This window comes from Nannobrachium achirus (assembly GCF_963921795.1).
Source record: "Nannobrachium achirus genome assembly, chromosome: 22".
Taxonomy (NCBI): Eukaryota; Metazoa; Chordata; class Actinopteri; order Myctophiformes; family Myctophidae; genus Nannobrachium; species Nannobrachium achirus.
The window spans coordinates 16567283-16580107 of record NC_137829.1 but is presented as its reverse complement, the minus strand read 5'-3'; the positions used below and the strand labels follow the sequence as shown (position 1 = coordinate 16580107).

The 12825-nt window shown below is 45.0% G+C and overlaps 1 protein-coding gene across 1 annotated transcript in view; it reads left to right on the top strand.

The window, feature by feature from the left end:
• LOC308307451 (inactive dipeptidyl peptidase 10-like) overlaps positions 1 to 12825 on the top strand; it is a gene marked incomplete at both ends in the record, with an annotated part of 76911 nt that overhangs the window by 51745 nt on the left and 12341 nt on the right. Inside the window, 7 exons of the mRNA XM_080752714.1 lie at positions 3845 to 3999; positions 6301 to 6398; positions 7169 to 7292; positions 9006 to 9044; positions 9937 to 10044; positions 11297 to 11388; positions 12185 to 12232. Of these exons, the coding sequence (XP_080608840.1) occupies positions 3845 to 3999; positions 6301 to 6398; positions 7169 to 7292; positions 9006 to 9044; positions 9937 to 10044; positions 11297 to 11388; positions 12185 to 12232 (664 nt within the window). The remainder of the gene's footprint in view (positions 1 to 3844; positions 4000 to 6300; positions 6399 to 7168; positions 7293 to 9005; positions 9045 to 9936; positions 10045 to 11296; positions 11389 to 12184; positions 12233 to 12825) is intronic.

The window sequence follows — 12825 nt, the reverse complement described above, 5'->3', positions numbered from 1 at the left end:
TTGTTGTGACTGTGAGTTTGTGGCTGACAACTATCGATGAAGATGACAGTGACATATTATCATTAAATATCATTAAAACAATCATTCATTATTGTGCAATAAGTGTTAAACGGCTTTATATTATGAATAGTAATATAACCAGTAAGACTCCCTAATCGGGAGATAAGCGACCGTAGGTCACATGTATACACAAAGAGTAGGGAGCAGTGTCCCCAAAAAATGTGGAGGGATCCATGTTGATGACATGAGTGTAGACATACTGTGTAGCGAGTTTCGTGATAATAGGGGAAAAATTGGAGGAGCAGTGTCCAAAAATGTGCTTTCAAAAATCGGCCTGAAGGTGGCGCTATATGGGACAGATCCATGTTGATGACATGAGTGTAGACATACTGTGTACCGATTTGAGTGATTTTAGGGGCAAAATTGTAGGAGCAGTGTCCAAAAATGTGTTTTGCAAGAATCGGCCTCATGGTGGCGCTAGAAGAGGGCCATGTGAGAAATGAGGGGTGGGGTCTCCGCGCCGCCGAGGCGGACGAATAGGTACCGGCCCCGGCTCTCCCGGTCGCTCCTAGCCCAAGTTACGGCATTGTATGTGCGCTGCAGTGGCAGGGGGTCCTCCACTGGGGGCGCCACCACTTTTGCATCCGTTCTGGAGCACCAGGAGTCGGTGGTCCCCGGGAATTCCCCGTGAGCAGCCCCGTTGGGGTGGTCATTTGGTCATTTTTGCACATTTGGTCATTTTTTACATCTGGGGGTCCCCCAGGGACCTGGGGGTCCCTGGGGCTCCGGGGGTCCTTGGAGGTTGTAGTTTGGCAGGCAAGGAGTGTGTGTGTAAAATCTGGCATGGATCGGGTCAACGGGTGCGGAGATATAAGCAGGAAAAAAGTGTGACGTGTGACGTGTGAGCACATTTGGTCATTTTTTACATCTGGGGGTCCCCCAGGGACCTGGGGGTCCCTGGGGCTCCGGGGGTCCTTGGAGGTTGTAGTTTGGCAGTCAAGGAGTGTGTGTGCAAAATCTGGCATGGATCGGGGCAACGGTTGTGGAGATATGAGCAGGGCAAAAGTGTGACGGACTCACTGACTGACGCACGGACAGCCGGTGGAGCTTTTGATAGTAAATGCGACCTACGGTCGCAATAATTTCTTGATCGCCTCTTGTCTTGATTGTTTAAACATGACGTCATGGGCTGCTATGCTCGATGACAAGCTTGATAAACCCAAAGCGTATTGATCCTGAGTACTCAATAATGTGTTATCGAGTTTGTAGCGGAACCTTGTTTCGAGCTCCATCCCTATCACACTGTCATAATCCAATCAGAGCTCACGCTCCTTTAAATATGGCTTGCATTCACTATAGGTCTGCTTGTCTTTGAACTGAAGCCTCAGTTCCTCTGCATGCTGCTTAGCTGCCTCCTCCACCCCAGCCTCCAACTTTTGATGAGTCTGGCATAGGCTCAAATAATAATAGTGTTCTGTCTGCTAATTCAAGCTAATATGTCAATGTTTGCTATTGTTGCGACCGTAAGGGAGCAGTTTACTATGAAAACCTCCACCGGCCGTCCGTCCGTCACACGTCACACGTCACACCTTTGCCCTGCTCATATCTCCGCATCAGTATGACATCACACCACATGTGTACACAAACCTTTGTGTACGTTGCTGTGGCAACAGTCTGTTGTTGCTGGTTTGTTAGTGTACGTTAGCAACCACCTTAGCAACCATGGTTTTACCCTAGCAACCAACTGTTTACCCTAGCAACCAACTGTTTACCATAGCAACCATGTTTTTTTACCCTAGCAACCAACTGTTTACCATAGCAACCAGATACGCAGAGCAGGGATCTCCATATATGGGCATAAACAGGTGACATCACACTGATGTCAGATACTCAGAGCAGGGATTTCTTCATAATATATGGGCATAAAAGGGATTCTGTTAGGGATCTCCATATATGGGCACAAAAGGGATTCTGTTAGGGATCTCCATATATGGGCATACAAGGGATTCTGTTAGGGATCTCCATATATGGGCATAAAAGGGATTCTGTTAGGGATCTCCATATATGGGCATAAAAGGGATTCTGTTAGGGATCTCCATATATGGGCATAAAAGGGATTCTGTTAGGGATCTCCATATATGGGCATAAAAGGGATTCTGTTAGGGATCTCCATATATGGGCATAAAAGGGATTCTGTTAGCTGTTAGTGATCTCCATATATGGGCATAAAAGGGATGCTGTTAGGGATCTCCATATATGGGCATAAAAGGGATCCTGTTAGGGATCTCCATATATGGGCATGAAAGGGATTATGTTAGGGATCTCCATATATGGGCATAAAAGGGATTGTATCCCAGATGATGCCCTGTTAGGAGATCCACACTAACAGAATCCATATATGGTCCTACCGACAGCTGCTATAAGCCAACCCTGGCGATAAGGTCTGAGTCGAAGAAATGCTTCTTTCCTGGCAAGAATTGCCCCTTTATACTGTAGGGCTCGTTTGTGTATTGTATGACATCACGCCACATCATCGGCTGAGGACTGTGTGATGTCATCATATCTCCATATATGGAGACATAAGTTGCTCATGCCCAAATATGGGCTGGTGAGGTCAGACTTAGTGTGATGCGTAGGTGTAACCATGGCAAACTGTCAACTGCCTGTATGTCTTGATAATTGGTAAAACAAACTTTTGGCCTATTTGTGGAGATAAGCGACCAACGGTCGCTTATCTCCCGATTAGGGAGTCTTACTGGTACTACTATTGTATCCCTATGATTTTGCACAGCAAGCATGCACACATTTCAGGGAACATCTCCGAACGCGGCGCCCTTTAACGTCAAGTTTAACTGTATTCCATTTGTTGCAATAAATGGTTAAATCTACTTTGACGTGAGTGTTCCTGACTAAACATATATTATGTATGTCTAGAATCTAAATAGCAACAGTAACAATACACTATAAAGGCTAAGTAGACTGCTATTAGAGAAAGGGAGAGAAGTCAATATCATCATTGAGACCAGGGAATGTTGTCACTTTTAGTGTAATTATCCAAAATGTTTCAATTTGGAGTAGCTGTTTAAGTGTGTCACCATCCCCTTTACTGTACTGTACTCCAAAGTAAGTTGAAGGATATCATTAGTCAAGTTTATGTATTTGTGAAAGTCCAGCTTTTCCCTTCCTGTAGTCCTTTTGATCCCCGTCAGAATATATCTAGTTTCGCATCCTGTAGAGCAGTAGTGAATTTGTCCATATCTGGGGTTGTCGGGATGCGAAGATAGATGAATTAATTAAGATCTGTGTTTCCTGACTTTCCGTCTTTCTCTTTCAGACGTGCCCCCACTCTTAAAGAGGTGGAGCCATAATGTTGTACTTTTCCTGTTTTGTATGTGTCTATGGAGTTAATATTACTCTTATAGACCCGCAGGTGTGGGTCCCTCGACCAAATTGGGGACCACAGCACTAGTAGTATACATTTAGGCCTATCCACAAGTTTCCTGTGTCCCATGAGCCCTTGCGTGAAAGGTGGGCATCAATTCCTGTTCCTTTTAGCTGTTTCATTGTGACTGGTTGCTGTTGCTGCTGTGAGCCTGTGACACCTGAATCTCTGCATGGTGATTACTTGGTGCTTTGTTAAGTGATTTGTATCAGCTGTGTGGAGGAAGTGAAGCACACCTTAACAAACCCCCTTTCCACAGTTAGCTCCTTGGGAAACTTGTGGATAGCTCTGGTCTCTGGTCATATTTGTATGTTCATGGAACACGTGGAAGTTTGACAAAAAATGTCCCACAAGCCGGCGTCGAACCCTGTAAATCTCATCCGCTGTGTTTGTCTCTTCCAGAGGAGGTTCTCCACACCCAGGTGGCCCACTGGTGGTCCCCAGACGGATCCAGGCTGGCCTACCTGTCTGTCAACGACAGCCTGGTGCCCAGCATGCTGCTGGCTCGCTTCACTGGAACCCTGTACCCCAAGGGCCACAGCTACCCCTACCCAAAGGTAGGAGCCCTGTACCTCAAGAGGCACAGCTACCCCTACCCAAACTGTACCCCAAGGGGCACAGCTACCTGTACCCTACCCAAAGGTCAGACTTAGGCCCCATATACACAAATACATACACTTGAGTTGTTTCCAAAATGTTTCCAAAACGCAGCCTACATGAATCCACTTAGAACGCAACAAAACCACTGAAAATGTTGTAGTACATACGCCCGGCCCATGAGTGGCGCTGTAAAACTGCTACAAAGCACCAAAAAGAGAGAACAATGTTTTTTTCTTTTTGTTTTTTTGCCTTTCTTATTATCATGTCTACTTATTGCTGACGGAGTTGCTGTGGGAAGGAGGGAGGAGTACGGTTTGCTGTAAAAGCTCTATCACACTCAGTAGCACAAGAAACACAACATGTTTGATGTTGTTGGGAGGGGAGGGCGGAGCTCGGCGCATGCTGGTTAGGGAGAGGTTGTACTGCAACGTCATAGCTTCAGGAATTATGCGTATTTGGCTGTACACACGGAGACGCTGCGGCACCGTCTTCAGATCGATTCGCTCTGGGTGAATCGCCAGTTTCAAAGATGTGTGTCTCCGGGCACCCAAGATGCCGTCTCCGGGTGGCACAAAGGTCTAAACGATAAAGAACTATTGCGGAATCACCCAAATTAATTTTCGTCTGGACGCCGCCTTACTATTATGGTAACCGGAATGATCGCCTTAAAACACGCTCGCCCTATTATTATTTTTTCGCCGACCTCACGCCGGCCACTTGGTGGGTCGGTTCTGGGTCTGCATAAAGAGTACTTTTACTGTTGGTACTTTAAGTAGGTTACATATTGATGCCAACAATTTGTACTTTTTACTCAAGTACATTTTTGAATACTGGACTTTTACTACGTTGCCAAGTGGCCTTGGATAAAGGTTGTATAAATGCACCTTTTACCATTTACTTTTATTGAGGTAAACCAAGCAGAATATTTCCCTGTGGTGAGAGTTATGGCCCCTCTTGACAACACTCTCACTCGCAGCGTTCTTGGCCATGGGTAGGCAGGCTGTACATCAGCTTGGTATGGGTGCCAGATCTCTACACAGCAAAAAATGTCCCCTCGGTTTTTCTTCAAAAACCTTCAGCGGACGACAGCTCTATTACTGGACCTGGCGATGGGCCGCGTAGAGACGGCTTCATTGTAACAAGAGTAGGGATTAAGTCGAATTTGCAGGCAGGCACGCACACACACACACGCACGCACGCACACACGCACGCACACGTTAGGATAATGTTGCCCATGCCCTTGAGAGGCAGAATCAATATTGAAAGAGTAAATGAAGCAAGGATTTAATTGCACCCTCCTTCCATTTTTCTTCTCACAACATTGATGAAGCACAATATCCAACATCATATAATACCAGTAAGACGTCTAAGGTCGAAAAGCGGAATTCGCACAGGACGGAATTCATTTGCAAGTTTGATTCGAGTTGCGGTCGGTTGTGGATATGACTGACGTCTGACATCTATGTTATAGACTACATGAGACTCACACAATATGCCCATATATGGGCATTCCAATCTATGGGCTTAATTGCGACCGTCAGGGAGCAGTTTACTATGAAAACCTCCACCGGCCGTCCGTCCGTCGGTCGGTCGGTCGGTCGGTCACACGTCACACGTCACACCTTTGCCCTGCTCATATCTCCGCATCAGTATATAGGGCTTGTTTGTTTATTGTATGACATCACGCCACATCATCAGCTGTGGACTCTGTGATGTCATCGTATCGCATCAGTATATAGGGCTTGTTTGTTTATTGTATGACATCACGCCACATCATCAGCTGTGGACTCTGTGATGTCATCGTATCTCCATATATGGCCATCTCCGTATATAAGTCGTCCATGCCCAAGTATGGGCTGGTGAGGTCAGACTTTGTGTGATGCGTAGGTTATCTCCATATATGGAGATTCAACATTCCAGGCAATGCTCTCTTCCCTGGTGAGAATTGCCCCTTTATATAGGGCTTGTTTGTGTATTGTATGACATCACGCCACATCATCAGCTGTGGACTCTGTGATGTCATCGTATCTCCATATATGGCCATCTCCGTATATGGAGATATAAGTCGTCCATGCCCAAGTATGGGCTGGTGAGGTCAGACTTTGTGTGATGCGTAGGTTATCTCCACGGTTCAAAAGCCACGGTGCGCGCGCGTGTGTGTGTGTGCATGTGTGCATGCGTGTGTACATACGTGTGTGTGTGTGTGTGTGTGTGTGTGTGTGTGTGTGTGTGTGTGTGTGTGTGTGTGTGTGTTGCAGATGGGTCAGGTGAATCCTGAGGTCAGGCTGTATGTGGTCAGTCTGGATGGAAGCTCTCTGACCACTGAACTGCCCCCTCCTGACAGCTTTGACAAAAGGTAACGATGTCTGAACTTTAGTGCTTGAAGGCTTTGCTTGGCCCAGTGGTTGGAAAATTTACATTTAAAAAACGCACTCATTGATTCACTCGTACCAAAATGTTTTTTTTTTTTTTCAGACGAATATCAGAGCGAATTTCGGAGCACGTAAATAAATAAATCAACTTCACTTCATGTCAGTCACGTTTGCACACCTGTTTGGTATTTATTTTCGGACCAGGGTGTCACCACTGGGTCCCTTGCTCTCTCTCTCCTCTCTCTCTCTCCTTGGCCTGAAAACCCTAGTAATAATCATTTTGTTTCTTTTGGTATTATAATGAGGGTATGTTCATCTTTTATTCTAACTCGTAGCGAGACTAGCGAGAACAAAGCAATTGATTTGCATTATGAGGGGAACAAAAACAATGCGACGCCCACCGGTTTAAAAGGAACACCAGGCTTTCCAAGGTGGACAGTCTGGCGATGCCAGCTCATTTAGAAGGTGCTGATCTTTCCTTGTAAAGTCATCCCTGCTTTTTGTGAAAGATTTTTTGGGGAGTTTTATACCTTTATTGATAGGACAGTAGACTGACAGGAAATGGGAAGAGAGATGCGGATTGACACGCGCAGCAAAGATTGTCGGGACACGGACACACTGTCAGGCATCAGAGCCTATAATGTGGTATGCACCTGGACCACTAGGCCAGCAGGCGCCCTGACTCTGCTGTTTAAACTTGTCAGTGTTGTCTGAACACTGTAAGTAACGATGACTCTGCTGTTGTCCCCCACAGTGAGTACTACGTCACCATGGTGACCTGGGTGACCAATCAGAATGCTGCGGTGCGCTGGGTCAACAGAGCTCAGAACATGTCCATCCTGACGTTGTGTGATGTCATCAGAGGAGTCTGTATCAAGGTCATTATTATTATTATACTTATTATTATTATTATTATTATGTTGTTGTTGTTAAGGGGCCAAGGCTGTATGCAGGCATCATCAACATCGACACATTTTTTATTTGGTTTTTACTAGGGCAGATAAAAAAAAATTATACATTTTAATCATACTTAGCTTTTGCACCACAGAACCTTTCTCACTGGAGGAGTTTCAGGTGTATAGCGATCATAGCGGTGCACCAACTGACAGTCAACAAACCCCAGTCCACTAAATGGGAGGAGCCGCCGATCAGATCGCTTATTTGCTCGGCGGATGATGGGACATTTTGATTTTAAAAAACTCACTCGTATACCAAAATGTGTTTCAATTTAAATAAAATTGCTTCTCAGGTCAAATATTTGTAAGCGATTAAACATGTGATTAATTTTGATTAATTAATTACGAAGCCCCTAACTAATTAGATTTCTTCTTTTTGTTGTCCCAGCCCTAGTTTGTACATAACATTATACTGTCTCCATGCTTCTTCAGAATATGTAAGACACTATGGCACTATTAGGAGTCCACCACAGTGGTTCTCAAACTTTTTATATTTTCAAGAACCCCCATAACTCTTGAGTGTGTACAAATGGAACCAAATGGACCCACCTTCAAGGAACCCTGAAGGTCCCTACTCAACCCACTTTGAGGACCACAACACTAAGTATACATTTAGGGCTATAGCGTGGTCTCTGGTCATATTTGTATGTCCATGGATGTCCAAAAGTAGAATTTTGTGGCTGTGGGGTCTTCGGTTCCTTCTTGGTTCTCTTTTCTTACGCCATTTTAAGCGTATTCGCGGCATTATCTTAACCACGCAGATAACCATGCAGATTTTTTTTACGTAACTCGCCAGTATGGTAGAAGTCTATGCCAAAACACGAAGACACAAAACTTGATGACTTCCCAGCCAGCACGCCCACCTCGGTCACATATGGTTACAAGGTGGGCTACTTGGGTACCAAGTGGGTGTGGGATTGAACTGGGAAAATTACGATTGTCTCACCTGGGCTACAAGTGGGCATGGGTTGGAAGTAGCCTGGGCTGGCTTCCAATTTCGGGCTTTTGATCCGGTCGGGAGCGGAAGGGCTCCTACGTTTTTCTGTAGTCCAAAACGGACTACACTTTGGCCGGAAACAACGACCGGAAACAGTTTTAACCAGGTTTTAACCCGTACTTGCGCATGCGCCAACTACTTGTGCATGCGCTAACTGGGTTGAAACTGTTTCCGGTCGTTGTTTCCGGCCAAAGTGTAGTCCGTTTTGGACTACAGAAAAACGTAGGAGCTCTTCCGCTCCCGACCGGATCAAACGGCCCGTTTAGTAAACGAAGACCAGGCTTTCCCCCAGCGGAAAGCCTGGTGATGCGAGGTTAGGTTGGAAGTGGGCTGGCTCACGTGTTTCCCGCATGGGCTACATGTGGGCTAACTGGGCATGGGACGGAAGTGGGCTGGCCCACATTGTTCCCGCATGGGCTACACGTGGGCTGGCCCACGTGGTTCCCACAACCGTCTACATGAGGGCTAATGGCATGGGATGGAAGTGGGCTGGCCCACGTGGTTCCCACATCAGTCTACATGAGGGCTAATGGCATGGGATGGAAGTGGGCTGGACCACATGGTTCCCACATCAGTCTACATGTGGGCTCCTGTTTATTCAATCATACTGTTTATTAAAGTGCATGTTTCCATTTCAGAAACATGTGATGACTTCAGAGAAGTGGCTTGATCGTCAGGTGAGACCTGTGTGAAAATAAAAACATTTTAAGTTCAATGTACAATGTGAAACTACAGCTTATAGAACTGAAGTCAAGTTAAAAACCTTAACTCACTCACAGCCATTTACAATATGCTTGTGCGCCTATACTGCCAGGAATATTATTAATTTTTCAGAGTCACAGTAGATCTCCCTCATATGCATGACATTTTGGTAGGCTGTAGTCTATATAGTGTACACTAGATGTCGCCAACGATTAAGGTCTCTGGCGATTGCTAGAAGGCCTCAAATTAGCAACCAGTCCATCCACTTAGCATTAGCGTTAGCATGGAACAGCGCGGGACCCGTGCACGCCATACGCGCGCTTGATGGTCTAAAAAACTTAGCGACTATGTGCCTTAGATGCGCAATAGACGCACAGACACTTCAAACCGGATCAAAATCCGACGTTTTGATGCTGAGATAGAGCGGAGTTGCTGTAATGGCTTCCAATGTAAAAAAATATGGTTGTTTACTTTGGAGAAACGCTCGATTTCCGGTTTCCGGCGATGACGTCATTTCCATCGCAAAATCATTGCTTAAGCTTATATGAACCTAGAAAGGTCAGTTTTTGCTCTAAAAATGTAAAAAAAATACCCAAAAAATCAGAAAATGATCAGAAAGGCGACGTTTGGCGATCTGGCTGCCTCAGCCCCCCCCCAAAATGGCGATTTTTGGCGATTTGGCTGTGAATCCGCAGCGAAATCACCATTTGAATGTCACACATTCAGAGATAGTATGTCTGTTCTCCTGCTAATCCATCTATCCCATCATTCTTTGTGGGAATTTGCATTTCTCTTGTCTGATGCTGCTCTTGTTTCCTGTATGGTCTTTATTTATTTATTTATTTTATTGTATTTATTTATTTTTAGAATGAAGAGCCTGTTTTCTCCAAGGATGGATCAACATTCTTCATCACCATGCCTCTGAAACATGGTGGAAGTGGAGCGTTCAGACACATCACTATGATTACTCACCAGGTAACACTACAGACACTACAGACACATCACTATGATTACTCACCAGGTAACACTACAGACACTACAGACACTACAGACACATCACTATGGTTACTCACCAGGTAACACTACAGACACTACAGACACATCACTATGATTACTCACCAGGTAACACTACAGACACTACAGACATCACTATGATTACTCACCAGGTAACACTACAGACACTACAGACACATCACTATGATTACTCACCAGGTAACACTACAGACACTACAGACACTATGGACACTACAGACACTACGGACACTACAGACATCACTATGACAAGTAACAAGCCTATGGCGAGTAGCAACTGTCAGGTCAGAGCTTCTAAAAATTGCACAAATCTTGTTGTTGTTTTGAGGTCCCAATACTCTGGTTAGGTAGGTTTAGGGTTAGGGTTAAGGTTTAGGCTTTGGGTTAGCATTCACCTGCACCGGCAGTTTATCGTTCACCAGTGTCGGCACTATAGTGTTCACCCGTGATGGCGGGTTAGCCTTGGACTACCAACCATGCCGTTTTTTTGGCAATGCACAACAGTAACGTGATCCGCCTCTCGCTAGCACAGCGGTAACGTGATCCGATCATTTCAGTGCTTTGGCGATAAGCATTACTAATTGAAACATGTCTTTGGAGACAGTTTGAGGTGTGTCTTTGGAGATAGGAGACAGATTGAAACATGTCTTAGGAGACAGAAGCGTGTCTTTGGAGACAGATTGAAACAGCCTCTTGAAGCAGGAGAAGCAGCTCAGTATGGAGACAGAGAGGTTCCAGCCTCGCGTAGCCAGACAAACTGCCATTGCAAAGAAGATTAGGTCTGGCCCCACTCAGTTATTCAGATATTTCACGGCTCACAAGTGGTGAGCAGGGGGCCCAGTATGCAAATGTAGGTCGGGCTTTAGGTTGTGAGAAACCAACCAGGGCCCAGTATGAAAATTGTGGGGCGGGCGTATCACCTTTGCACAACTCTGATTGGTTGTAGGTTTGAATCTTTTTTTAAACGCAACTTGGAGAAACAAAATATCATTGACACCAACCAGGGACCAATATGCAAATGTATGAAGGGCGCTACTGTAATTGGTTGTAGGTCTAACCAATTAACCAATCTTTTTCTAGCCGCTGAGAAGAACCAGACTAATATCCACGCAATGATATTGTCTGGCTATGCAAGGCTTGTTCCGTCCTGCCACATTGTTGACTTTTGATTCTGTTCCATGTTTCCCCCCTGCAGTCAAAAGGTGAAGAGGTCAACCTTCGACACCTGACCTCAGGCAGCTGGGAGGTGTGTGAGATCTTAGCCTACGATCACGACTCCCACTGTGTGTGAGTTTCATCGTCTTAACACCGGCACGCTTTATCATCATCATGTCATAGCTGCAGGTGATGATGTTATAAATGTCTGTTATCGCTGCTGATGATTGACTCACAATTGAAACCAGATTTTACGTTGCTAATCGTAATCTTGCGTGTTAGGTGGGTTAATGTCATGATGCAGATTTGACATAATTTCTCTGTTTAAGATGAAATACATAGGCTAATTGCGACCATAGGGAGAACTTATCAAAACCTCCGCCTTGTGTCAGTCAGTCAGTCAGTCCTCATGTCACACTTCATATGGCCGTCCTTGTCCCTTTTGGAGATCACTGATGTCATCAATATTAAGCCTGTATCTGGGAATGCCTGTATATGGACATGGGCTGTATGTTTTAAGTACGAGCTCTTATGCCTTAACTTAAAGGCCTGTCCATACTGTCTCCGACCACCAAACTTGTTAGGGGTAATGTTTTTCAGAAGATGCGAGTGACATCATTTTGTTTTGGTGGTCGGCGATGGTATGGACAGGCCTTTAAGTTAAGGCACAAGAGCTTATACTTCAGACAATCAAAATAGAGCCCATTGTGTCAGTCTCATGTGGTCTCAGCTACTAGTCTAACCTAATACTGCGTGTCAGGAGGGTGTGTGTGTGTGTGTGTGTGTGTGTGTGTGTGTGTGTGTGTGTGTGTGTGTGTGTGTGTGTGTGTGTGTGTGTGTGTGTGTGTGTGTGTGTGTGTGTGTGTGTGTGTGTGTGTGTGTGTGTGTGTGTGTGTGTGTGTTGTTAACTAACTGCTGTGTCTTGCAGTTATTTCCTGAGTACAGAGGATGGGCCGACACAAAGACAGCTGTACAGGTACACGCACGCACGCACGCACGCACATACACAATCATTCCATGTTTTGCTTTGTATGCCTTTTTCTCCCCAATTTAGTCTTTATGCCAATTGATTCCTCCCGACACACATTTCTGTGTTGTCACTGCTGTTGTATCCTACCGACTCAGCGAGGAGCCCTGTTTTGTAACAAAGATATTTAAATTTGAAACACAGAGATGCTGAGCATTAAAGTGCAAATAAAGGATTCAAACACAGTCTTGAGTGAGAAAGGTGCTACAGTAGGTGCTTTTTACTGACGGTTATTTACAAATATTTACAAATGTTCAAACACAAGTATGCACAGGCATACAAACAAAAACAAGACATGTGTATTGCCAAAATAACAAAAGCAGCAGCTAGGTAAAACAAAGACAGATAAACTAACTAACTAACTAACTAACTAACTAACTAACTAACAAGTAACTAGTATGGGGCTTTTAAGCCGTGACATCATTTTGTAGTCAGACCTCCAAGCAGATTTATTATCAATATCTGTCCCTCGCTATTTCAACAGATCCGAGACAAAAATAACGACTAAAGTATAATTCTACCACTTTCCTTTCAACAACAAA